General features: G+C 35.0%; 1 protein-coding gene across 17 annotated transcripts in view; it reads right to left on the bottom strand.

Moving 5' to 3' along the window:
• Nucleotides 1–24,648, bottom strand: part of SYNE1 (spectrin repeat containing nuclear envelope protein 1) — a 275,903-nt gene that overhangs the window by 54,113 nt on the left and 197,142 nt on the right. For 14 of the 17 annotated variants that reach the window (XR_014944012.1, XR_014944011.1, XM_015858221.3 and 11 more), the window contains 21 exons: nt 24,260–24,451; nt 20,530–20,664; nt 19,859–19,965; nt 19,210–19,360; nt 18,302–18,433; nt 17,992–18,150; nt 17,248–17,457; nt 16,146–16,247; nt 15,940–16,059; nt 14,274–14,474; nt 13,520–13,693; nt 12,980–13,111; nt 11,194–11,390; nt 9,886–10,018; nt 9,344–9,526; nt 8,610–8,759; nt 7,365–7,541; nt 5,208–5,363; nt 2,811–2,966; nt 1,939–2,109; nt 794–927 (listed from right to left, as the gene is read on the bottom strand). Coding sequence is in view for 15 of the 17 variants with exons in the window: in XM_015858221.3 (XP_015713707.3) it covers nt 794–927; nt 1,939–2,109; nt 2,811–2,966; nt 5,208–5,363; nt 7,365–7,541; nt 8,610–8,759; nt 9,344–9,526; nt 9,886–10,018; nt 11,194–11,390; nt 12,980–13,111; nt 13,520–13,693; nt 14,274–14,474; nt 15,940–16,059; nt 16,146–16,247; nt 17,248–17,457; nt 17,992–18,150; nt 18,302–18,433; nt 19,210–19,360; nt 19,859–19,965; nt 20,530–20,664; nt 24,260–24,451 (3,272 nt within the window). In the remaining 2 variants the exon portion in view is untranslated. The remainder of the gene's footprint in view (nt 1–793; nt 928–1,938; nt 2,110–2,810; nt 2,967–5,207; nt 5,364–7,364; nt 7,542–8,609; nt 8,760–9,343; nt 9,527–9,885; nt 10,019–11,193; nt 11,391–12,979; nt 13,112–13,519; nt 13,694–14,273; nt 14,475–15,939; nt 16,060–16,145; nt 16,248–17,247; nt 17,458–17,991; nt 18,151–18,301; nt 18,434–19,209; nt 19,361–19,858; nt 19,966–20,529; nt 20,665–24,259; nt 24,452–24,648) is intronic. The other 3 variants (XM_032443851.2, XM_085541499.1, XM_032443841.2) reach the window with 1 other exon arrangement.

Consider the following 24,648-nt stretch of genomic DNA (forward strand, 5'->3'; position numbering starts at 1 on the left):
ATTGTAGATGAAAAGATTAGTAAAGTGATTTTTTATTTTTTTTTTTTTTCTTTCCCCCCCCCCCAGTAATTATTACCAGTATCGTTACATCTTACAGTATCTTTTCTCCACAATTCCAATTTCCAGTACAGGATGAACCAAAGGGAGTTTGGCAGGATTATGTTTTTCCAGGAAAAACAAACAAACAAACACAAAACCAAGCAAGCAAGCAAACAAACACCACCATCACCACCACACACCCAAACCCAAACTCGACAGTTTTCCCACCAAAACAACTTTTAATCTTGGAATTCATTTTCTGTACTTCTCTGAGTAAATCTTCAAACTACTTCTGGTCTGGATTCAAAGTTGGGAAAGCTGTTTGCACACTACTGGCAAAAACTTAAATCTTATAAAAAGTCTGTCACACTATTCCTACAACTATAAATTGTAAGCTGAATCCTAGAGAAACTGATATGCACAGCAAATCAAACAGACTTTCAAAACTTTAAGTGCAGTATTACTTTCCAGCATAGGATTAATCTTTGTTGATGGCTTGACTACAGCCATGCACAGAGCAAAGCTACAGACAGTAATGTCCAAATCCTTTGCTAGTGAAAACTATCTTGTTTTCTCTAAAACAAAACTACCCTACTTCTTTGTAGGAAAATGAGACAGTTCTTCTCTAGCAAAAGGAGCAACAAGAAACAAAAATAAAAATACTTAAAATAACACAGAACAATAGAAATTAAAATGATTGAAAACTGAGTAAATAAATCTGAAAAGTACAGTTCAACAAAAATATATTTTCTACCTCATATTCACTTCTTTCAAAGTGTTGGTAAGTGTTTCAGTCACTGGTGGGTGACATTCTTTCAATAACTGATTGGTCACAGAACCAAATTTCTGTAAGCTATTTTCTCGTTTTTCCAGTTCATCTTGTAGGCTCTAAAACATATAGAAAAATAAAGTCACGGGAACTATTTCATTGTACGGAGTATGAATGAAAAACTAGATGTCTTATGTTTTGTCTAGCTAGAAAGTTGTTAAATGTAAAGACTAATTCTAGCTCTATCTAACCCAGTAGGCAGGTGTATCAAGAATTACATTTTTTTACCCAGCATATTCTAAAAATTAAAAATGTTATAGAAGAAATTATTGTAAGCAAATACTTTTGCACAGACCACATAAGTGCACGGAACTCCTTTAGAAATAAAGTAACCTCATGGAAGACATTAAATTAAATCATGTTTCCTGTCTAGAATTACATGGAAAATAAACAGCATTAAAACAAACAAACAAACAAAAACAAACAAACAAAAAGGTTTATTATGAGAATAGAGTTATTGATCTTTGACTAAATTCATAAATCCAATATCTTAAAAATTGAAATGACTTTTTGTACTTATTTTATTGCTAACTCATTTCTGATAAACAATAAATAAATAAATGAAAAGAAAGAGGATTGGCTGTAAAGTGTGTTAACAGATGCTCTTTATATCTTCCAATCACACAAAATATTTAAATGATATTGCAAATTTAATTTTCCTGGTAAATATTATCAGTACAAATTCTTGTTACTTTAAAAATCTGGAATTACTGTTGATTTGTGAAAGCTGAGAACACCTTTCTTTGAAGGAAAAGCTTGGTCTATATAAACCTAATCCACTGACATAATTTTATAAAAGGAGTTTCAGCATTTGGAACTCCTATAGCTCAAAATATAAGCAACATCAACAGTATACTAAGAAAACAACTATCACAGCTTAATTTATTTAGAAAAATGAAAAAAAAAATAAAAATGCAATGGCAATTTGATAAAGTATTTCCACTGTGCCAGTATCTGCACACTTCCATAACCCATCAACTAAAAAGTATATTTATCTGTATCCATAAGATGAGGACATTCATCCTCAAATCCATCCTTAGTATGTGAAGAGGTACGGTATTCCTCTTTACCTGTAGATTATCAACTTGGACTTTCACAGCTTCCAAAGAACCAGTAAGAAGATAAAAACGGGACAAAGAATATCTGGCTTCCATCAGGTAACTATTTAGTTCTTCATAAACTACTTTGTAAATGCTCCACTGATCAAGAACAGACTGCAACAATATCTTTAGCTGGCTAACCTAGGAGGAGGGAAGGAGAAAAAATAAGGTAAATGGACAACATAAAAGTTATTTGCTTTCGTTTAAATCATTTCCTTCCTTTTGATCTCAGATACTACTTGTTCCACAGGCCTAAACTTAAACCTGTTGGAAGGAGAACATTCTGCACTGCCACCAGCTGGGCTTGCACTCAGTTCTTATGCAGTAAGTTCTGTTTTTACAGAATGAAGTCAGTAGTATAGGATGGCAGGGACTCAGAATACATAAAAGTCCATTTTACCTTGCTTCAGACTAGGCTCAAGATAAATTTCTTGACTCTGTAAGGCAGGCAAGTCAGCTTAGGAAAGTCAGTAGACCGTCTGGCTTTAATGTGCTATATTCTTCCTGAAAGGTGGGCTGATGCTATCAATCTTTGGATGATGACAGCTAGTACTTACTGATTTTCTCCTCACTCTGCCTTACTTGTGCTTGAAATGGTAATTACTTACACTTGATCCTATTCTAATAAATATTAGGAGGCATCTAAAAGCTTCAATCTTAAGAATGTAAAATATACTACACCCATCTTATGTGGAATATATGCACAAGCTTGGAGGCAGATGAAAACAGATACACAATTTATAATTTCTTCCTCTACAACACAAAAGAAATACACAAGCTGCAAACATCTACTTATCCCTTTCCTATATACTCTGATTTCTGGAGTTTGATTATTGTTTTACCATGTGATCCAGGTTGGCCCAGGAATGATTGATTTCTTGCAGTGTATTCAAAACAGCAGAAGATGCTTCTTCCTTCTTGTTTTGTATCAAAGACAGACCACTTTTTTCTATGCTTTCTAATTCTTTTTCCTTTGTTCTTATTGATTCTTCTAATTCCTTAAAAGAAAGAGATGACATCTGAGAATTTTGTTGTTTTGTTTTGTTTTTTTTTTCCTACACTTGGGTAGATAGTGAGTCAGGACAGAAAAGACAGCCATATGCTTCTCAATTTGTACAACATTAAAAATAGGAAAGGCACACTTACATACTTTGTTTGATTTTATTCACAAGAGAATCACAATTCATCAGCAATTTTACTGAATATTTTAAGGTCCCTTTAAATCCCAGTTGCATGTCTTTAAATAAAAGCATGTCCTGTACACTAAACTTCTGCTGTGACCATCTGCTCTTATTACAGAGTCCAAACTTAATTAAAAATAGGTTAGCAGTTCAAATACATGGGAAAATTGTGCGTCTTAGTTTGTCCCAGAGCACAGATGACTTTTTAATTAATCCAAAATTGGCTCAAGATTCTGGAAAAACTCTACTTTACCATGCAAAGAAAAGGACAAGATGACTTCCTAGAGAAACACGTCAATTTGTTGTGCCTCTCTGCACAAACTGCAATCCTTATTCTTTTGCCATTTCCCAGCAAAGCCCCCTTCCTGAGGACTGAACCTCTACTGTATGTTTAATCTTGCACTTTTATTCTGGAATTTTTCAAATTTTAATTATAACTTATAGCAATGATCTTGTTACAGATTACAACCCTGAATAACGCTTTTACAAAACTATTACTAGTAATTTTTTTTTTTACTTTTTTTTTTTTTTTTTTTTTTTTTTTAAATTATACACTTCTCGATTGCCAGTAGCATATCTGGCTTTTCACCAAGCAGAAATAAAAGTAATTTAGATTTTAACAGGATCACTCAGAAATTCAGAAGGCAAAATAGGCAAAAGCTTCAAACAGTAGTAGCAGCAAATATTTCTGGTTCTCTGTAAAGAGAGATATCAACTATATGATTCTAAAGTCATGGAAAAATTAAAGATTCATTATTGTTTCTGATCTGTGATGAAAAATAAAGGTGCCACTCATTATTATGACAGTAGGCAGTAACTAACATTGGTTAATCAATAAGCTGGAGCTTTTCTACTAGTTGAAGGGTGTACTTGGGAGTGTCTGGTACTGTTATTTCTAAAATAATTTGTTTCTCTGATGATCAAAGTCTCACCATTTGTAACTGGCTACCTAAGCATGTTTGCTAACTTCGCTGACCTAAAGAAACCAAAGAGGTAATAAATTAGCTTCAGCTTTGAACTACATCCAAGCATAACTTGCCAATTCTGGCAGACTACAGTAAATTACACTTGGTTCAGTTGTTTGGGCATACTGTGATGAAATTATAAAGACACTTTAACTGAAAGCAGGCATTGGGTCCAATTTGAAAATTTGAGTCAAGAAATTAGGAAAAAATAAAAATATGATTTCTAACATACTTGACCTAAAAAAATATTTGTCTTTAGAAAATCAAATATGAGCTTAATACACTGGCAATTTTACAATATACCCTAGTTTGTGAGCTCCAGAAACAACTTTCTGATTATTTAAATATGTGCTGTTCCTAGTCTGATGCCCAGAGTCCACTGCATATCCCTATTCACTGTTGTGTAGTCTTGTATAAATTTTACATTAAAAACTGAGATGGTTATGAACTGATCTGTATTTTGAGTAGCTGAGCTTTGCCTCATACAACCTTTGCCAATTCTAGTCAAGATTACACTGTATTCTTTTTTATGTGAAATGAGTCCGGCATTGTTCTCTTTTCTGGCTAGCTGAATATTTGAGTATGTGTGATTCCAAACATATTCTGAAAAGAAAAATACATTCTTCTTACATATTTCTTTGTGTAGTACTGAAGAAATGAGAGTACCAGGGGGAAAAGAAGAAATGGGGCAGCAGAGTAGGGCAATGATGAGGCAGAAAAAACAAGTTTCTGAATTGACAAGCATGGTGTTCACTACATCAAGTTCCAAATGACTGGCCAAAGAGGAAAGTGAACATTTTCCTTTAACAGTATTTTAAGTTCAGTAAGCCTGACATATTTGGAAATGACAACAGTTTTGACTGAGTGTCAAAATAGTAATGACATTTGTTGCTTTTAAACATCTTTGAGACAGACATTAATGCTCTTTCTTCATTTTCTTAGTGTTTGCACCATAGAAATGAAATCTCTCTCCCATGAAAGTACAGAGAAATTTGGTCACTGACTTCAATGGTATACAAATACCACAGGGCTTTATTAAGTCTTGCTCCTAACTGATAGAATTAGACTATTGTTATTTAGGATGGAATTTTACCTGACAGTCCTTCAAAGCATTCTGTACTGAAGCCTGGTCTCCAATTCTCTGTTGTTTTTTCAGCTTCTTCTCTTGGGTTTCAAACCAAGATTTTAGGCACTGCACATTATTTTCATATTCTGTCCAGGATTCCTGCAGACTTTCCAACAGCTGGATCTGCAAAGAAATATGAGCGCATATTTCCTCATACAATTACCTTTAATTCTGGGTCAGTTAAACAAATCATTAAAAATCAATGCTGACCAGATAACATAAAACAGATAAATAACAATAGCAGAATTTGAATCCTAGTCAATTAGCTGAGCAGAGTAACAAGACAATTGAGAGTCAAGTAAGGAAAGCAAGTAGTAGATTAAAGATACTTAGAATGTCCTGGTATAGTAATGTTTGGTTTGTTCAAGTAAACGATGCCATGTGTGGCTGTACAGAAGGGCAAAGGAGAAGACAGATGATCTTCAAAGACAACTACCTCAAGTCACAAGAAGATAAATCCTAGGCTATAAGGAAATAGTATGGCAGAGTTTGGAGGTTTGGGCAGAACTGAGACCTTCTTACTGATCTAAAACAGAAAAAGAAGTGTGAATGGAAGTGGATGCCTGGCTGTGCAGGGCTGGTCTTAGAAAAGCAAAATTTTAGCTAGAGATAGCTATTGAAGGACAGAACTCTTCCTGTTATTCATTATAAACGCATCAGTACCTAATATAAAAACCACAGAATAGGCTGAACCACACAGTACCTTCTTCACTCTGATTCTACTGTCAACGTCTCCTTCTCCCAGGGAGCCCTTTGGCAACACTGCAGTTTCAAGTATGACAGGGCAAGAGGCCCTTTTCTTCCCTTTTGGGGAAAAGGAATGAAAAATGACCCAATTCACGTAAGGATAGAGAAGAAATTTACTACAAATGGTAGAAGAATGTAAGATAACAATAAGAAAGAGAGTTACAATTAAAAATTCAAAAAAGAGAGAGAGGATAAGGCTATGACTGTGCTGCTCACTGCACTGAAGTTTACAGAACAAGACAGAATGTGTACAAGGATGCCAATGTCATTGTAAGGCTGCTATCACATTTAAAGAATCATGGAGGATGAAGGAAGTTTCTGGTGAATGGAAAAACGCTCTACTTCAAATTCTGTAATAGATCATTTCCACTTGCATGAAGTAGCAATAAATGTAGTCCTACTGTGAGCAAATTGAACCTGAAATAGCTTATTGCCTTCTACGATGACATAAACAGCAAATGGGGAGTAGTAGATACTGTTTAGCCTGGCTTTAGCAATGCTTTAAAGATCAGTGGTAAAAATTTTCAAGGTCTATCTGGTAGCCACTTACAAGACTGCCAGATCAACATGGTAAGTCTTAAGTTTGATACTGTTTAATATCTTAATTGATAAACTGAACAACAGGATGAACTGTACTCTTACTGGGTTCACAGACGATACTGATTTGGAAGAAGTAGTTGATATGCTGCAGAGCAGAGTTACCATTCAGAAAATGCTCAACACGATGGAGGAATACACTTGTGAATCCTCAAGAAATTCAGTGAAGGTAAAAGCAGAGTCCTTCAAACTGGACAAGGTAATGTGCAGGCTGGCAGAAAGCAACTTTTCTAAAAAGGGCTTATTCCATTCTCCTTGACTCTGGTGAACGATTTTGGGCCCTCACAATTGACAAATTGATGAAGGGGCACTAAAGTAGTTAGGAAGCTGGAGTACTTTACTTATAAGAAGAAACTCACCTAATTTAGCTTGGAGAAAAGAAGGTTAAGAAAGGGTTTAATTGCACTTTTCTACTCATGATTGTAGAGATGAAGCTAAACTCTTCTTCAAGGTGCACAGTGAAAAGAGAAGAAACAGACTCGAGTTAAAACAGCAGAAATTCTGATTGGGCATAAGACAAAAACCTGCTCCCCACAGAGGCAGGGGACAGTGCTTAAGTACAGGAAAAAGCTGCCAAGATAGTTTGTGGAAAATCCATCCTTATGTATTTTCAGAAGTCCTGAAAGCAAGACCCTGTGCAATCTCACCCAACTGTAAAGTTAGCACTGAGTAGGAGTTTGGATTAGAAGACCTGCAGAGACTTCTAGTCATTACTATGTATACTACGAGAATATTTGCATGTATTTTTAAAGTTCACAACAGAGCAGCTGAAGGTTTTACCTTTTCTGTTACCAAGCTTTGTAGGATCTGCCAACGTCTATTCATTGCTCCGAGCTGCTCTGCAAAATCAGTTTTGTCACTACGTTTACTTTCAACATCTTGGCTGCTAATCTGTAGCACAGACTGGTTCACAAAGTCTACTGTCAATTGTTTGCAATTTAAATCTATCTTGAAACCCTAAAAGAGAAGGAAATAATATGTTAAAAAATGTAATCATTTCTTAGTATCCTTCATAACAGAGGAGAAAAATATTCACAAATTCCATCCCTACTACAATCCTGCTTAAGTATTTTTCTAGAATCTGAACAGTAATTAGAAACACTGATACTTCTCTTCTAAATATTTAGAACTAAGATAGCAGTATGCTGCCTTGGGAATAAAGAAATTGCCTGTTCTTCCCGAAGAAAATGAACACGTAAGCAAAACAACATCAAACTTACTGATAGTGGCCTCAAGGATCAGGTTTACCAAATTAAAAAAAAAAAAAAAAAGTTTGTTTATTAGTTCTATTCACTTGATTTAGTTTCAATATATATTTTTTTAATTCCACCAAGAGATTTTATGGAAATTATTCTTATAAACAGAGAAGATAAACCAAGAAGTAAAGCAACTCCTTAAAACTCTTGAGAGGACTGAATGTGAGTTATCCATGTTTCACATAACTTGTACAAACATCTGGAATGTATCATAATTAATATTCTTCAGAAGAATAAAACTGTTCTGTCAGTGAGAATAGAGTCCCTGGGTACAGATCTATTACAGGAGTATTACTGATCTGGAAAAAACTGAAATTTAATTTACTCCTTCTTAACAGTTAGCTCAAGATAAACCATCTTTCATTTTCACTGCAGATATTGATGAATTTATTAATTTGTAAAACAGTGCATACTTTCCATTCAAGAACAGGCTTTGCAGAAAATCTGTAAAATCTTATTTGCAAAGTGCATTTTTGGACAAAAACTACATCTAACAAGGTGCATATTGCTTTTGATTAACTAGATATTAAGGTAAGTATGTTAAAAATTAAAATTGGTGCCATAACTAAGCAGCAGAGTAATATTAATTGTGGTTTCTTTTCTGCTATATCAAATGTCATTGCATTCTAATCAGTGCATAATTCTATCCTTTCCAGAACACCTATTTACTTATTTATTTTATTTTTAACTTAAATCAGTTCTACTTCACATACATATACATATTTCATGGAGATCATTTGAAAATAAAATCTACATTTCCATGCTATACCTTGTATTTTTGGACATAATTCTGAATGGCTTTTTGTCCTGTTATGCTTTTTATACTCTCTTCATCTTTATGAATAACATTTTCCATCAGGGAAATCCAGCTCATAACTTCAGTGATAGCATGGCGAGAAGGAATTTTGTCCATCTGTAGCTGTAGAGATAACAGAATTCAGACAGTACATATTATTTTCTTGCTTTTATCATCATTATTATACACCCCAAATATATGACTAAAAATTCATAAAATAATGAAGTGGAAAAAAAAAATTATTGAAAGCTTTCAATAAAAGATACAACCTAAAGCTCTTCTTTTTTCCATTCTTCATGACACAAACCTAAAGATTCCATTTTGACTTTGCCTTCCACAGATTTGGGCCCAGTCTTTAGATCTTCAAGAAAAATATCTTCTAAAGAAAACAAGCTGATAGAAAACAGCACTTATTTTTTTCCAAACATTATACCAATGTTTTTAAAAAAGCCTACCTGCTTGTCACTTAAAATTTAGCAAATGCAACCAGGAAAGTTTGAATTTAGCATCAGTTAGTGCTAGACAGTATGGGTAGACAGGATATAGACACGAGTATAGGCTTTTCCACTATAAAGTGGAGAAAATGTTGTTCCTGTCCTTTCTCAAATAAATAAAGACAATCAAGAAGGAACCAACTTTTAGAGAAGGGGCCAACTGTATGGTTTGAATTTTCTGGAACATTAGAGACCTCCACTGTTCTTTCTTACCTGGTGCAGTTTTTCTTGTACTGCTGGGATTTGCGTGAGCAGCTCTGTCCACTGATTGTCAATCTGGGACAGTCCTGCACGCAATGCTGCTGTATCTACCTTCTTCAGTCTGAGGAGCTGGTTCCCAGTACTCAGTACAGAAGACTTCTGTGACGATTTAGCATCCACTTCTTTTGAAAACTCCTATAAGCAGAATCATGTTTGTGGAAATATGCAATTATCTGTACTTAAATATTAAATCTAAAAAATCCTAATTTCTCTTTAACAAAAATAGAATTTCTATTAGTGTTCACCAGCTATATTTCACACAAAGTGAAAACAAACTATTTTTAATCATAAAAATAGTTCAGTTCTGAATGTGCAAACACATCAGCTTTTGGAAGGAAAACTCAGCAAAAGAAGTGAATTTTTTTATTTTTTTTTAAATTTTTTTGCATACTTCTCTTCTGCAATGAGAAAAAGTAAAGCTATGTGACTTCTAAGCTGTTTATTAGTAATCTGAGGGGGGAAAAAATGGCGTTCTAGGCCTATGAATAACTTACCAGAAAGGAATTCAGGTGGTCTCGAACAGCTTCCAGTTCCTGAGGAACTGTCAGAGACTGCTGACTCCAGAACTCAAGTCTCTCTTTTGCAGATTGTAACCAGTGTGACAGTTCAACCGATTCACTTTGATACCTGTAAAAATGTTCACAGAAAACTAACATAGTCATTGCCACTTTCTGTTTCCAAAAGAGTAGTCTCTTCCATGTGTTAGAAGAAAATATCCTATATCAGATTTTTAAAAAACAGAGCTTTTATTTCTCTTATCAAATTTCAGAAAAGCGTGATTTAATTTTTAAGAAAGGTGAGGTACCATGTTGTTCATATTTTAACTGTCACATCCATGATTCCTACCAGTGACTTTACCTTTTAGAAAAAAATAAGTCTAACGAAGAACTAACTAGTCCCTCAACCTATTCAGAGGAGCTGTAACAGTGCCCCAGCCCTGTATCGCACAATCAGTTTTTCTGCTTTCCATGAGAAAGCTCAGTCTTTAAAAAGCTTTAGCATGTTTCATCCCAGATCATAAATTTCATTTATTCTTTTTTCCCCCAATAACTATCTGGACACCATTCCATATGCTAAGTAAATGTTAGAGTGAGGATAACCTTTATATATGTAATCAATTTATGTATCCTTCTTGAAAGGCTTGTGAGCGAACAAGCCAGAGACACTACGAATACAGAAATCTCGTACATCTCTTAGAGAATGCATTTCAAAAATAGTATATGCACATTACTAAAGGCAGCTAAATGTTCCCATCTCAACATACAATTACACAGAACACCAAGTATCCAGCAATGGCAATACCAGATTGTGCTGATGCTACTCATGCTATTTAGCAAAGAATACACCACTTCTCACCACTGGAAAGGGAACTTCTAATTTAGTCATCTAAATAAGATGTCTTCTCACTTCTTCCCACTCACTGTTATCAAGTTTTATCGTACATAAGAGAATGTGATAGCACTTGTACAGAATAGAAGTAGGGTATTTTAGTGTCAAACCATCACATGCATTTCCAAGAACTTTCCTTTAAACGTGGACTATAGAAGTTCTGGGTTCAGAGCAACTTTGAATTCAACAGTGTAATTAAAGAAGCTTATACTGTTCACTGTATCAGCATTTAAGGATGAGAGAGCACTGGAACAGGGTGTCCAGAGAGGCTGTGGAATCTCCTTCTCTGGAGCTATTCAAAACATGCCTGGATATTTCCCTGTGCTACCTAATCTACAGAACACACTTTAGAAGGGGAGTTGGACTCTATGATTTCTGGAGGTCCCTTCCAACCCCCATGATTATGTGATTACCTTGTCCAGTACTTCAGTATTGTCTCCAGCCTGTGAAGTTCCTTGTTAACCTTGCTGGTGTTACTCAGCCAGTGCTCTCCCAGTTGGTTCAGCTGACTTTCAAGATCTGAGCAGCTAATAGAAAAAAGTAGCCTTTTCCCATCATCCAGCACCTGGTATAATTTAGGCTGATATTCAGTCAGGTTAGATCTCAGATGCTGTAATGACAGAGGAGAGAAAGTTAGCTCTGCAAGTTTATGCTGCTATGCTTTCTCAATACTCTATTTTCTTTTATTGCATTTGTAGCATGTCTAGTGTTACCTATGCACATCATAATTTTTCCCTCTATAGAACTCACTGAAACTCATCAAGCAGATAATCTGATTAATTTTGAATCTAGATGTGGCCACAAAGAGAAGAAAAAAAAAAAAGTATTAAAACTTATTTAATAGTAGAATCTAATTATTATTATTCAAATAACCTGATTTATGAAACTGACAAGGCAAAGGAAAGAAGAAAACAGAAACAATGTCTAGCACTAAACAAAACCAATACTGATAGTTCATAACCGCTCCCAGATGATATATTGCTTAAGTTCTCCTCATAGCATTAAAAAAGCAGAAAGCTGTCTGGTAAAAAAGAGTATACATAGTAAATTCAGATTAGAAAAGAATGGAAAGTAAATTTTCAAGAAAAATGTGTCAGACATCTTTTTGGAAACAAAACAAGAATATTCAAAGTACTTCGTATACTACAAAGCACACAAAAAAAGCACTGGGTTAGAACTCTGATTCTGAGAACAGACCAAAAAAAAACCAAACAGGATGTGGTATAAAAGCTGCTATTGCAGGTGAGAAAGAGGAAGATAACTCAAGGAACTGCAGGCTGACTAGCTTCATCTTGCTCTCTAGAAGGATTGTGGACTCCACTTCCAAGAACAAAAAGGAGAAAAAAAGCAATCAGGAATACTCAGTATGGACTGTCTAACTTGACTAGTTTCTCTGACAAAATTACTCTGTGGATGAAGCTGACTTCAATGTGGCCTTTGATACTGTCTCCCACAGCACCCTCCTCCGGAAGATGAGAGTGAAGGCTGGAGAAATGCTGCATGGTTTGCACTTCTGGATTCAAAAATTAGTGACCAAAGGCTTAATGTTTGGCTGGCAGTCAGTAATTAGTAAAACAGTACAAGGATTGTTGATATTGGAGCCCAGACATTTTCAATATCATAGGTAATGGCACGGATGATAATAGAGAGCATTCTCATGATAAATTTGTGGATGGCACTACTAGATGGGGAGTGTTCACACAAAAAAGGCAGACTCGGAGTCCAGAGGCACTTTGATACAACTGAAATCTCAGTAAGGCAGGGACCAGACAAAGTTCAAAATGAAATGGAAATTCTGCACCTTGGGCATAACAACATTCCTTCTAAGTACAGACTATTATAGGAACAGCTGGTAGTTTTAGCCTTGCATCTATCATAATGATTACATCACTTATGGGGCACCCACAGCACTGGCATACATTAGAGTGTGGTCAACAGACACACAACATAAAAATGATAATGGTCACAAGCTGAAAGTTAGAAGGTTTAGACTGGACATTATATGATTTTTTTTCAGTAGAAAGTAGTACAGCACTGCAGCTGGCCCCCAGCCTGACTGTAGGATCTCCATTCTCAACAGTCTACTAAGTCTTGTCTGATTCAAACCATTCCAACTGTCCTTCCAACTGGACTCCAGCTAGAATCACTACAGAGGTCCCCTTCCATCAGGCTTTTCCATACAGAATAACTACAAAGTACCTGAAAAAGTTTAATCCGTTCTGTGAGCTTGTCTTCTGTCTCTTCCACCAAACCAACCGTGGGAATGTTACCTTCGACAGATTCCAGTTGTCTGGTAAGTTCCTGGTAATTTTCATCCAGATGCATCCAAGTCTGTAGGCACAAGTAAGTAAGTGTCTATTTTTTTTTTTATTCCTGAGTGAATTTTAAATATATTACTTGCTTTCTCAGTCTTAAATACTACAGCTGCACTGTTGTGAATGTACAGAAACAGCAGTTAAAATGTCTTAAAAATCTACAGTAAGACACCATCTCTTCATGAAGCACAGCTTTTGGTCAGAAAACGCCTGTCACATAAAGCTAAGCAGTTGTTTCAAATTTAGAGGAATCCAATTTATGTCACCTGAAGTTCTCAATACAAAATCACATGCTGTCCATGAGTCCCTTGTATGTACAGCAAGGAGGAATGACATCCATCAATTCAGTTCACACACAGAAAACCACTGTAGGGCATCCTAATAGTAGATTACAATGGATGTACAGAAAAGAACAAATTATTACCTCTAGAATGTATTCCAGCTCCACACCTCGTTTATGTGCCAGCTTTAACACAGTTGAAGCTTGTGTCATTAGTTCTGAGTGTGATCGAGTTTCCTTCAATAGGGCAAGACTACTCATCTTTCTAAAGAGTGTTTCTGTCAGGATCATGTGAGACTCCAACCCCTGAAAATATTCCTGATTGAGAAGAGGAAAAGAGAATAAAAGAAGGAAAGTGCAATCTTTCTTCAATTCATTATTACTAAAACAACAAATTAAGAAAATAGCATTATAATCAAGTATAGGCAGATACAGAATTGTAAACTTTTCCCTCCAATAACAATTTACAAATTACAATCAGGACATTTGCCTTTTCATAAAATGAAAGAGGTTACTCTTCATATGCAAATTCAGTACTCTAATTCTATGAACAAAAATAGTTTAAATCAGTTATAAATCATTTAAAAATTCTTCCACATCAAAAAAATGCAGACTTGCTGTGCATTGTCTTACTATATATTGTGAATGTTATTAGCAAATTTAAATTTCCACTGGAAAAAAAACTGAATGACAGATGAAAGTTGCTTTTAAAATGGAGAAGCAACTATAATCCAACTGGATTTACCTGTAACAGAGCATCTGAAAGTCATATGGTCATTGATTTACACTAGCCCACTGTTCAGAAAAGGTCCTGAACATTCAGGATTTAATGACTAGCAATTTACTGTATACAGCCTTACAGTCAATATCAGTATTGAAATAACCCACAGTTTCTTACCTTATGCTTGTCAAGTAGTGACTGAACCTCTTCCTTAGAAGCAACAATCATTTTCTGGTCACCATCCATCTTTTCTTGGCCTGTTTCTACCAGATCAGACAGGTCCTGCAATGCCCGCTCATACTGCCTCTTAAGAGCCAGATTCTGGTTCAGGTCACTCCGTCTGGATCCAATTATCATCACCACCTCATCATACATATCCTTGGGGGCAAAAAGCATCAATGATAATTCTTATTTCTTACCTTATTTTTCTAACATAACCTCCACTTCACTGTCACTGTATTATATTTCTCTCAATGCTAGCATAGTAATAATTACTCATATATAAAAAATAGATACACCACTGTAAATGGTAAATTAATTAATCAGCATTTAAAAAAGAGAAAAAGTAAGAAGCACCTGCATCTACTTCAGGCGCATACAGGGAATAAAGATAGCAGAATCCCAAAGTATAAGTAGCAAAGGAGTAAGAGTCCTCTAAAACCAAACTGGTATGGCAGCTGTGCACTGAAGATGCTGTTTATGTTCTGCTTCTTATAATGTAGTGTACTGTACTGACCCCATCTTGGCTACACAAAGTACAAGCATCTCACAGTCAGTCTTGTCTTCATTTCCTGCTTCAGCACAGGAAGAAATCTGTGCTGTAGCAACATACTGTTAGCAGGCAAGTTACCTACTATCTATAAGGAAAAACCAAACTGAGCCCCAAAGTGAAATAGTACAGAACAGCACAGTGTAGAAAAGCGTAGTATACACATTCACAGTGTGCCCGCACTGGCAAATGCAAAACATGCCAGTTGGAAGACCAAGTTCCTGTTGCTAATTGTCAGCTTGCATACATCAGCAACAGAAGTGAGAACACCATATAGATGTTTTCCTTCACTTGGACAAGACTATTTAACTATTTTGGTTTTGAGAATTATATTCTCAGAACATATGTCTGATTGTGAGGATAAGATCAGAGTCGCACTGGGCAAAGACTTATCCAAGGCAAGGCATATGGAAAAAATATTTCCAAGATCATCCAGCTCTAGAACAAAATACCCACATTGCAACTGCTGCCGTCTCTCCCAGATTTAAGGAGAGCCTTAAAAAGTTTGCATAAATTTGCACTTAAGTGGAAGGACACAGGATATTTGAAAACCTGTGTGCATGAACAAGATAATTTTTTAGTTTAGCATTGGGGGCATTTTTGTGAAAACAGAACATTTCCAGTTTCAGGTCACACTTACCATCCCCCCTTCCTATCCTACCTGCCCTCATATCTCTCCCTCACTGTTGCTTTATTTTTGAAAAGGCTGATGTGAGATAGAACTTAATATCAGATCAACAGAATGATGAAAACAGGGTTCAACTTTCAACCATATGTTTTATGTGATAAACGTTGTCCTTGCAAGCAGAGTCTTGACAAGAGCAGAAAATAAACACACTTTTCTTTTGGTATATTGTTATGATTAATATTGATAATATTGATGTTAGACAATTTGCAAAAGCTGAAGTAGAAAAAATAGGGGAACAAGGCAGAAAACTATCAATTTATATGAAATGTTTTAAAGTACATATTACATATTCCTCAAATACTTTATGAGCAAAAAAAAAAAAAAAGAAAAAGTACTGATACCCTTCTATCACCATACACCTCTATAATAGAACTTATGAACCTTACCTGCAGCTTAGATAGCTCTTGTGAAGAAGGCTGGTCTATTTGTAGCTTATCTACACTCTTCTTTAATTCACTGATTCCAGCATCTAATTCCTTCAAACTTTCTTCTGCCTGCGTTATGACCTGTATTTGAAAAAGCATCCATTTATACTTTAAATAGAAAGTTTACATCTTATTTATCTTGCCAAATAGAAGATAGTTGGTAATACCTGAATTTGTTCTGTTTCTGGTTTCTCAGCTGCCTCCGCTAGTTTCTGTAGAACCAAGTATTTGCTATCAGCTAGTGAAGTAAACAGGAGTTTCAGGTCATTCTAAAGGAGATATCAACAACAAAAAAAATTATAGTGAACCACTGTACAAAACAATTTAAAAATATAAGTACAAAAACTTTTAAAGCATTACAATGATACAATATCAGCACTAAGCCATAGAAACTATTCAAAACGTCAAGCATTGTAATTATCCAATGCAAAAAGTGACACATTTCTCAAAGTACATAACTGGATATAAGTGAGCAAAAAAGGTAAAGCAACTACTACTAAAAACATAATCGGTGAACTTGGCTTTTCCTTGCCAGTGAGAGGAGTTAGTTTTACTTAACAGAAATGTTACTCTTCTGTAGTTCATTCTATCATATATGCCCTCAAACAAGCAATATTATATTTTTTTAAGACAAGGTGTTGCAAACTTGAGCAAATGAAACAACATAGTAAACAAGGCTTCCACACAGGGTTATCTACGCATTACAGCTTTTACCAAGTTAGAATTATTATTATTATTATTGCCATATATCCATTCCAACCAATGTTCTGATATTGTAAACAGAAAATAATCACAACTTTTTTTTTTTTTTTTTTTTTTTTTTTTCCCTAAGACTTCCAGCATTTTAAGGGTGGGTACTGTTGAATTTTTTTATTCATTAATTTTTTAATATTTTTTTTTCTGTAATTCACGTTTTTTTTCATTAAAACAATATTGGAGGTTTTATGCTTTAAGAATAAGATAGAAGCTGAAGGCCAATTAAGATCTGAATGTATTTCTGAACTCTGAAAAGATCTGTAAATGCACACATTTCTTCACTTTTTTTGTCTTGACATATAGTTTTTCACAGAGTAATGGGACAGCATAATACTGGTCAGAAAAGCAGAAATCAGTACTGCTTTCATTTTATCTCAGCTAAAGGAAAATGTGTACTTTATCATATATGCTATCACAAAACTTGTATCAAAATTCTCTTTGCATTGAGAGTCATGTTCTTTATGCTTGCATTCTATGCATAACCTTGTCAGTTCCTTCATATGGACATCATACCTTGAAGGTCATTATTTCCTGAAGCCTTTCTTTCATCTGATGGCTTCTTTGGTTTACTACAGACTCTAGTAAGGTCAGTCTTCTCAGGAGACAATCCAAAGTGTCTTCTATAACCTCCCTATTATCACCATTCTCAGGAAATATCTGAGTAAATAAATTCTTGTTCTTATCCATTTCTTCTGTTATGTCTTTGATTTCTTTGGCAAGAGACTGATTTTGGAGAAAACAAAGTGACAATGAGACATTCTAGGAAAGGAATCAAGTATACTGTCAAAACCATAGTCAATTTTGCAGCAAGGTAGTAACAAAATTCTTAAAGACAAAGTTATGCAACTGACAACACAAATTCTGACAACATAAATTCTCTTTCTCAAATCTCATGTTGATAAGTTTGTACTCTTTCAATATCCCAGAGCTTTCCTCCTCTTTGTTTACTTAATTTCAGTTTCAAAAGAAATAGATAAATAACACTAATACTAATACTAATAAATAGATTAAAAAAGTAGAGAAAGAAGTCTATGTTTAATTCTCTTCTGACCAGGCAAAATTTGGGTTAGATGCTGCTTTCTGAAATAATATCTACATGCTCAATAAAGTTACTTCTAAAAGCAGCAGTATATTGCAATGCAAAGAGATGACAGTGACATGTTATTTAAACAGGCTTCTAAAATTTTCATTCTAAACCACAGCATAAATGCTGCCTTACTGACAATTAAAAAAAAGTCCAGTTCATGGATTCTTTACCTCTTGTTTGAAGAGGTATGTTTCTGTTTCTTCCTCTGGCAGCAGAGCTGTAGCAACAAATACCTGTTCTTCCACACCATCTAGCCATAAGGAGGTAGATGCAACTCCATCATACAGCCTCCGTTCAAGATGTAGACTTTCCTTCTCCACCCTTCCAGCCTGGGTTAAAAAAGAACAAAAAAACAGAGAAAAAGTACAAGATACTCTCTCTCACTTGGAAATGAGTAAATTTCCTGTTGGGAGCTAGAGGAGTTTTTACAATAAAGTGAGTTCTGCTGCAAAACCAATGTAAAGACAGTTGTAATGTTACCTCAGATGACACATCTTCAAAGGCCTGATTTAGTTCAACCAATACTGGTGACACAGATGATTTCTCCTCATCCCGTCCATTCTCCTTATATGAAGGCAGTCCAGCAATCAGTCTGTTTGGTCTGCTATAGAGCTGTTAAGAGAGACATATTAATCAGATTGCTTCTAAAGTATATACAGATTCTACTTCTAACCGTGGATACAAAATAACGGCCCTTACATGAGTGTTTCACCACAAATATTTTATGTAGAAAATAAATCAAAAAGGGATTCATCTGAAGTGCAAAATAAGTACCCGTATTTTATTTCAAATAATTGTTATCCAATGAATACAAGACATTTATATCATTGCAATTAGATTTTAATTAGACTAGATTTAATATCATTGAGCCTGGGACTTTTGACAGTAAAATACGGGATGTACATCAGTACATGCCTTGGAGTGTACCCAGATTATCTGATAAATCCCTGCTTCTTTCAGTAAAAATTCTGTGGCTGAAATCACTTGGTTCTTCATCAAATACCAACAATTGTCAAAGAACAAAAAATTTAACTAATAACTTCAAACAGAAAGTATCAGTTTTCTTCCTAACTTGTCACCAGAGTTTCAGCCAATTTTAGAAGGGCAATTTGTTACAGAATTGTCCTGAAATACATAAGTAGATCAAAATTTTGTCTAAGCAATTCTTTCTTTTAATTTAATTCACCTATGGCAATGCAATTAAAATCACCGAAACAAAAGCAATGGTAGTGACAATATTTAAAAGTTTTTAAAATATGTCACAAAAAGAAAATGCTCCATATTCTTTGCTTTATCAGCATCAGCTTAATGCATTTGCTATGCACATACTATAACTTATGTTGTGATAACTCCTTTCACAGAGAAAAGGAGAAATTAAAAATAACTACCAATTGCTCTTGTTCCAGAGTTTTCTGGAGAAGCTTCTGCTTGGTATTGAATTCGTGGTGCAGGCTTTCCCATTTTATCTTCAGCTGCTGTTCAGGTGATGATTTCTCACCTTCCAAGCACAGCTCTGAAGAGAGCCTCTGAGGCTTCTCACTGTAATTGGAAAACACAGAAAGTTTCAAGGAATACAAAAGTTATAATACTGTAAGGTGTTTATTTCATTTTTCAGTTCAGAAATTCTACATCAAAGTTAAATGCTACTTTTACATTTTTTTCCTTGTAATTTATTTTTTTTTTTTCCCACACAGACATCAGCTATTATTCACATAGTAATGCTGGACCAGAATGTAACAGTAACTAATCCACTACTTGTCTAATGAATCCTAATAATTTGCAATTTTAACGTGCTTCTTGATAGTAAAAGGTATTTCTACATGCTAAAAGAGATCTACTGGCACAAAACAGTTTAAGTTACTGTGTTACCAGACCACTCAATTATAAACCAGGACTCTAGTATCCCATGTGACATATAAAGGTGACAGAACAAATATTAGAGGATTATACATGGAAGAGAGACATAAGTACAGAAATGGCAAGGGATAAAGTCAAATAAATTTATTTCACTGAAAAAAACAACACATTAAAACATACCTTATACATAAGCCTTCTGGAATACCTTGCTGCGTTAGGATTTCTTCTCCACGGCATGCTACTGAACGAAGCAAATTCTTCTGCTCTTCTAGCTCTTGTTCCAGTTCCTAACATAGCAAAAAAACATCAGACTGCTTCTGCCTTGGAAAGATATGTCAAGACAGCTGAACTATTTCTGATACAGATTACTTGACAACCTAAACAAGTATAAAATCTCCACCCAGGGAGACAGAAAAATTGGATACTTAAACTAGGTGGACTGTTGAACTAACTGACTGATGTCCCGCAGTTTCTGGAATCTGAGCCATTGAGAATGCCTGTGCATCATGCAAAATAATATATTGTGTGATGTGCATATTTGTTGCTACTATAAAGAGTATTAATACTTTGAAGAAATACCATCATCTTACAGTAGCTTAAAACACTAATTCAATTTAATTATTCTGATACACAATGGAATTACAGAGTGAGAAATGAGTTGTTGATAATCATACAGAACGTCTAGTCTCTCTAGCTGTTAGCTGTTACATATATAACAGATGCGCAAGTACAGGAACAGTGGACAAGTAACAGTGTAAATCAGAAGATTTCAGTGGAAAAAACTAATAAAAATGCCTCAAGTATACTGTTAAATATAAGCTAAAGATAGAAGTAAGATGTGAAACACCAACTTTCTGTTGCTGCAGAGTGTTCTGCTGTTGCTGTGATCGAGTAGTCCTTGCTTGTGCCAGCCACTCTTGGACACTGGGACTTTGTGAGGAAACCAAATCCAGATTGCTCTCCTCCTTTTCTTGTAGTGATCCCTGCTTTAAGAAATAGTTAAAAAAACAAAACAAAACAAAACAACAGAAAACACTTGTATTGGTTGCAAGTCCAGTTCACCACCTGAAAATTACATGTATGACCATCTTCCAACACTCATAAATTCTGAAGTGAGTTATGACTTCAGATTTCTGACCTAAGATTCATATATCACCTATGTTTCATTCTGGACAGAAAAATAGTGCCTAATGGTTCAAACACTTATAGAACGCTCTTTGAAAATATGACATGCTTAGTGTTCTAGAGAGTCTTTGTCTGAAATGAGGCAGAGGCCAGGAGGGTTGTAGGTATCTGATGACTACCTCAATGACTACCTCACTTGGTGCTCTTTACAGTAATAGCTGTGATGGATCTCTGCCACTGGTGTTCCCGGCACTAGGCACTTTAACAGCAGAATTGTGCCAAGTAAGCTGCAGTTAAGTAAGACATTTTGGTTTTGGGTGGCAATGGACTTGAAAACTTCATGTAGAGTTAACAGGACTGATTAGGGGATATAAACTATAAAGGGAGCAAAATAACTAAGCAGCTTTGTAGTGTTGAAAAGAGTCATTAGCATGACATAACTTTGTTTCACAAAGGATTCAGTTTATGGGTGACTAATTCAGTCTGTGGGTAAACTTTGATTGTTTGCTTCCTAGCAGCAAGTTTCTAGAAAAGCTAATGTGGCTGGAATGTAAACAGTATCATTTTCAGGCTATTAGAATAGGGAAATAAAATATTATCTGAGTGATAAAGAGGATCTACTTTTTAAAAATCTAATTTAAGTAAATGTTGAAAAAAGAAAATAATTATATTATATCCTATATACTCCAGGGACAATTCCTGTTGTACTCATAAATTCCTTTAGACATCAGACCATAGGTTTTCATTGCCTTTAGGCTGATTGATTGACTTCTATTAGATTTGGACTCTTCTCACCTCTGTAGAGGTTTAAAATATAGAGTATTATATGGTCATTATGACAAATTGTAGTCCTGCAGTTCCTACAGTAGTAAAGAGAACAAAAAGTTTCGCAGTTTTATGGATGTAAAGAGGTTCTGCAAATACGCTATTATACCTACAGATTAGTACGAAATTAATTATGAAAACACAGTTATAATTAATTCTACAACTAGATAATATAAACACTTGCATTTGATTTCTGTCTGAGGGAACATAACTTCCTTTACGGTCCTCAGGGAACATAAGTGGTTGAAGTTGTCTTTTTTAGGAGTATCTACTGCAACACAGAAATAACTGGTAATTCCCTAAAGAAAATGGTAATGAAAGGGAAAATTCAAAGGAGTTCTGCATTATGCTAACTCGTATCAGACATACTATTGTGGAAATTACACTGCCTTTGCTACCACTGTCACACTTTATTATAAAAACTAAAACGTTTTCCATTTTAAATTCAGGATCCTGTTTTTTGTTTGGGTTTTTTTGTTTGTTTGTTTCTTAATGTTTGTTTGTTTTTTAATAAGAAGTCTACTTTTATTATCCATAAGTCACAGATGTTAGAAGATAACAGTACAAGGCAATGTTTCATATGTCTCTCAAAGTGCTCGAAAAATGCTGCATTTGGAATCATTACAGCTTGGAACACTCCTGCTTCTGCACGTTCCTGATGATTTTCCCTGCATTATGTTACGAATAAAAATTTGAGACTTTTTTTTCAGATCATTAATGACAGTTAATTAAGGAAAGCTATAATTGTTAAAGGAAATGACAGCATCTTACATTGGTTACTAAAAAGCCCTTTGCTACAGGAATTACAGATTTCTGCTTGAAAGAAAATACAGCTTGGCCAGTAAAGGTCTGGTCTTGTAATGCAACTTCAGAGTATTTCCTGTGTGCAGGCTTGTCTACGCTTCTGGGAAATTACAAGGCTATGGCATATCTAAAGTATATGTTTCTTATATGCATGACCAACAATGCTGTTATCATGTAATGTTTTTCACAGTTAATGACAGCTAGGAATTTGAGTTAGTTTTGGTTTTCTTGTTTGTTTCTTTTTGTCTATCACATGCTCAGGGCCTCACTCCACAAGAAATAGTGTAAGATAAAATAAATAATAAAAGTAATAATAATAGTATAAGAAATATTGTATGCCTAACTGTTTGGAAAACAAAACAAAACACTGTAAAGGCAGGGCTAGAATTCAGGAAGACAGAAGCTGCAATGTATATTCTAGCTGATTTAGAAATAATTATGTTTAATTTAATACCCTCTTCTGAGGTTTTTTTTTTTTTTTTAAATGGAAGAAAACCATTTTCTTCCATAATTCCTAGGTGAAGTCTAAAGATTGCTTACAATTTAAAAGGAAATTTTGCATGCACGTGGCATCTTAAATACAACATAATCTGCATCTGGGAATTATTTTGGTACTATTATAGACATAAAAACATTAAAAAATCTGTTTTATAAGTTTAAGTTAAATCACACCATCATACTTTAAAATACAACAGCAAAGGTTATGTTAATTGCATGTAATATATCTGAATACAGTATTATATTCCCACAGACACCAATAACATTTTTTACTCACCTAAATTTATCTAAAAATAACATAACATTGAAGACCGGGAAAACATCTTTTTGTCCCTCACAACAGATACTGTTCTTGGGTCAAAATATTAAGCATATTGTGTATTGCGTCAGTCTTAGAAGGAATAACAATAAACACCTATGTATTTTTCCTTACTTTATTTTTTGTTTGTTTGTTTCCTTAGTTTTGCTCAAGCTACCTCATACTTTATGTTACCCAATCACTCTGGACTAAAAATAGTTGTTAGCACATTAAGTGACTTTTCAAGCTAACCTCTCAGTGGAATTTAATCTGCATTACAAGCCAGAAATCTTTGAAGCTTATCACGTTTAATTTGCACAGCAAAGCCCAGAGAAGAAGTAAAGGAAAAGGGGAGGGAGGGAGGAGTGATGTGCCACAGCAGAGCAAGAAAATTCAAAACCAGGAACTTGGATGTGTTTCCTGCATGCATTCACTTCTCCACATGCTAATTTAACCTGAAGAGTGACTGAAGCAATTGTTAAATAAAATTAACCAGTTGCAGTAAGCGTAAGCAAACCAGTGCTTCTCAGAATAGAAACACAGGATAAGATTACATGTTCCTAGAATATTTTGTTTAGTGTAATGATGGCACTGAGTATTACCCATATTTAAAGGCCTTTCATTACCCAATGCTAACTGTAGTGTCATGCACAATGCACACACGGAAGAATGTGTTCAGGATGTTTCTTTTGTTGCAGTGAGGTATCCTGACCTAGTGAACATGCAATCTAAAGTGACTTTCAACAGGAACAGAGTACATTCAGACCAAACCAATTATCTACCTAGTTTATAATTGTCCTTTAAAGGCAGACAGTGAAGCTCAATAGCTTCACCATAAAGCAGTGCTTGAAATGATAAGCTAAATTTTACTATGCAGTACCTTATTTTGAGTGTAATTCCATTCACTAATTAAACATTAAGAGCTCAAAATAAATCAGCAGAGTATTTTCACTCCTTTTCCTCATTGCATAACACGGCCATGATATCCCTCAAAATCCTGCCCACTGGGACAAGTGCAACAAGCCACTTACCTGAATGTTGATCTGTTTATCATGGAGAACTTTCTGCAGCTCCAGAAGACTGCCCTTCAGTGTCCTGAGCTTCAAAGCCAGCTGCTCTGCCTCATCTTTAGTGTGAGCTTTCCCTTCCATAAGCAAGTTCTCGTTGTGCACAGAAAGCTCTGATAAGGCCACCACCTTCTGTTCTATTTCAACCAGCATGTTCTGCAGCAGCAAAAACAAAGAAGCAAATTCATACATTCTCTAGCATCTCACTTTTCCTGGCAAGGAGACCTGTGGCCTACCTCACCTGCTGCAAAGCTAACAGCAAGTCAGTTTTTCATTACTTTTCAGTCCCATTTTAAAGTCCTTATGAAAACATGTAAAAACATTTGCATTTGTCATCTTTGTTTGCAGCCTTT

Source organism: Coturnix japonica, chromosome 3, assembly GCF_054131305.1.
Source record: "Coturnix japonica strain WE chromosome 3, WE-NBRP24, whole genome shotgun sequence".
NCBI classification, from domain to species: Eukaryota; Metazoa; Chordata; class Aves; order Galliformes; family Phasianidae; genus Coturnix; species Coturnix japonica.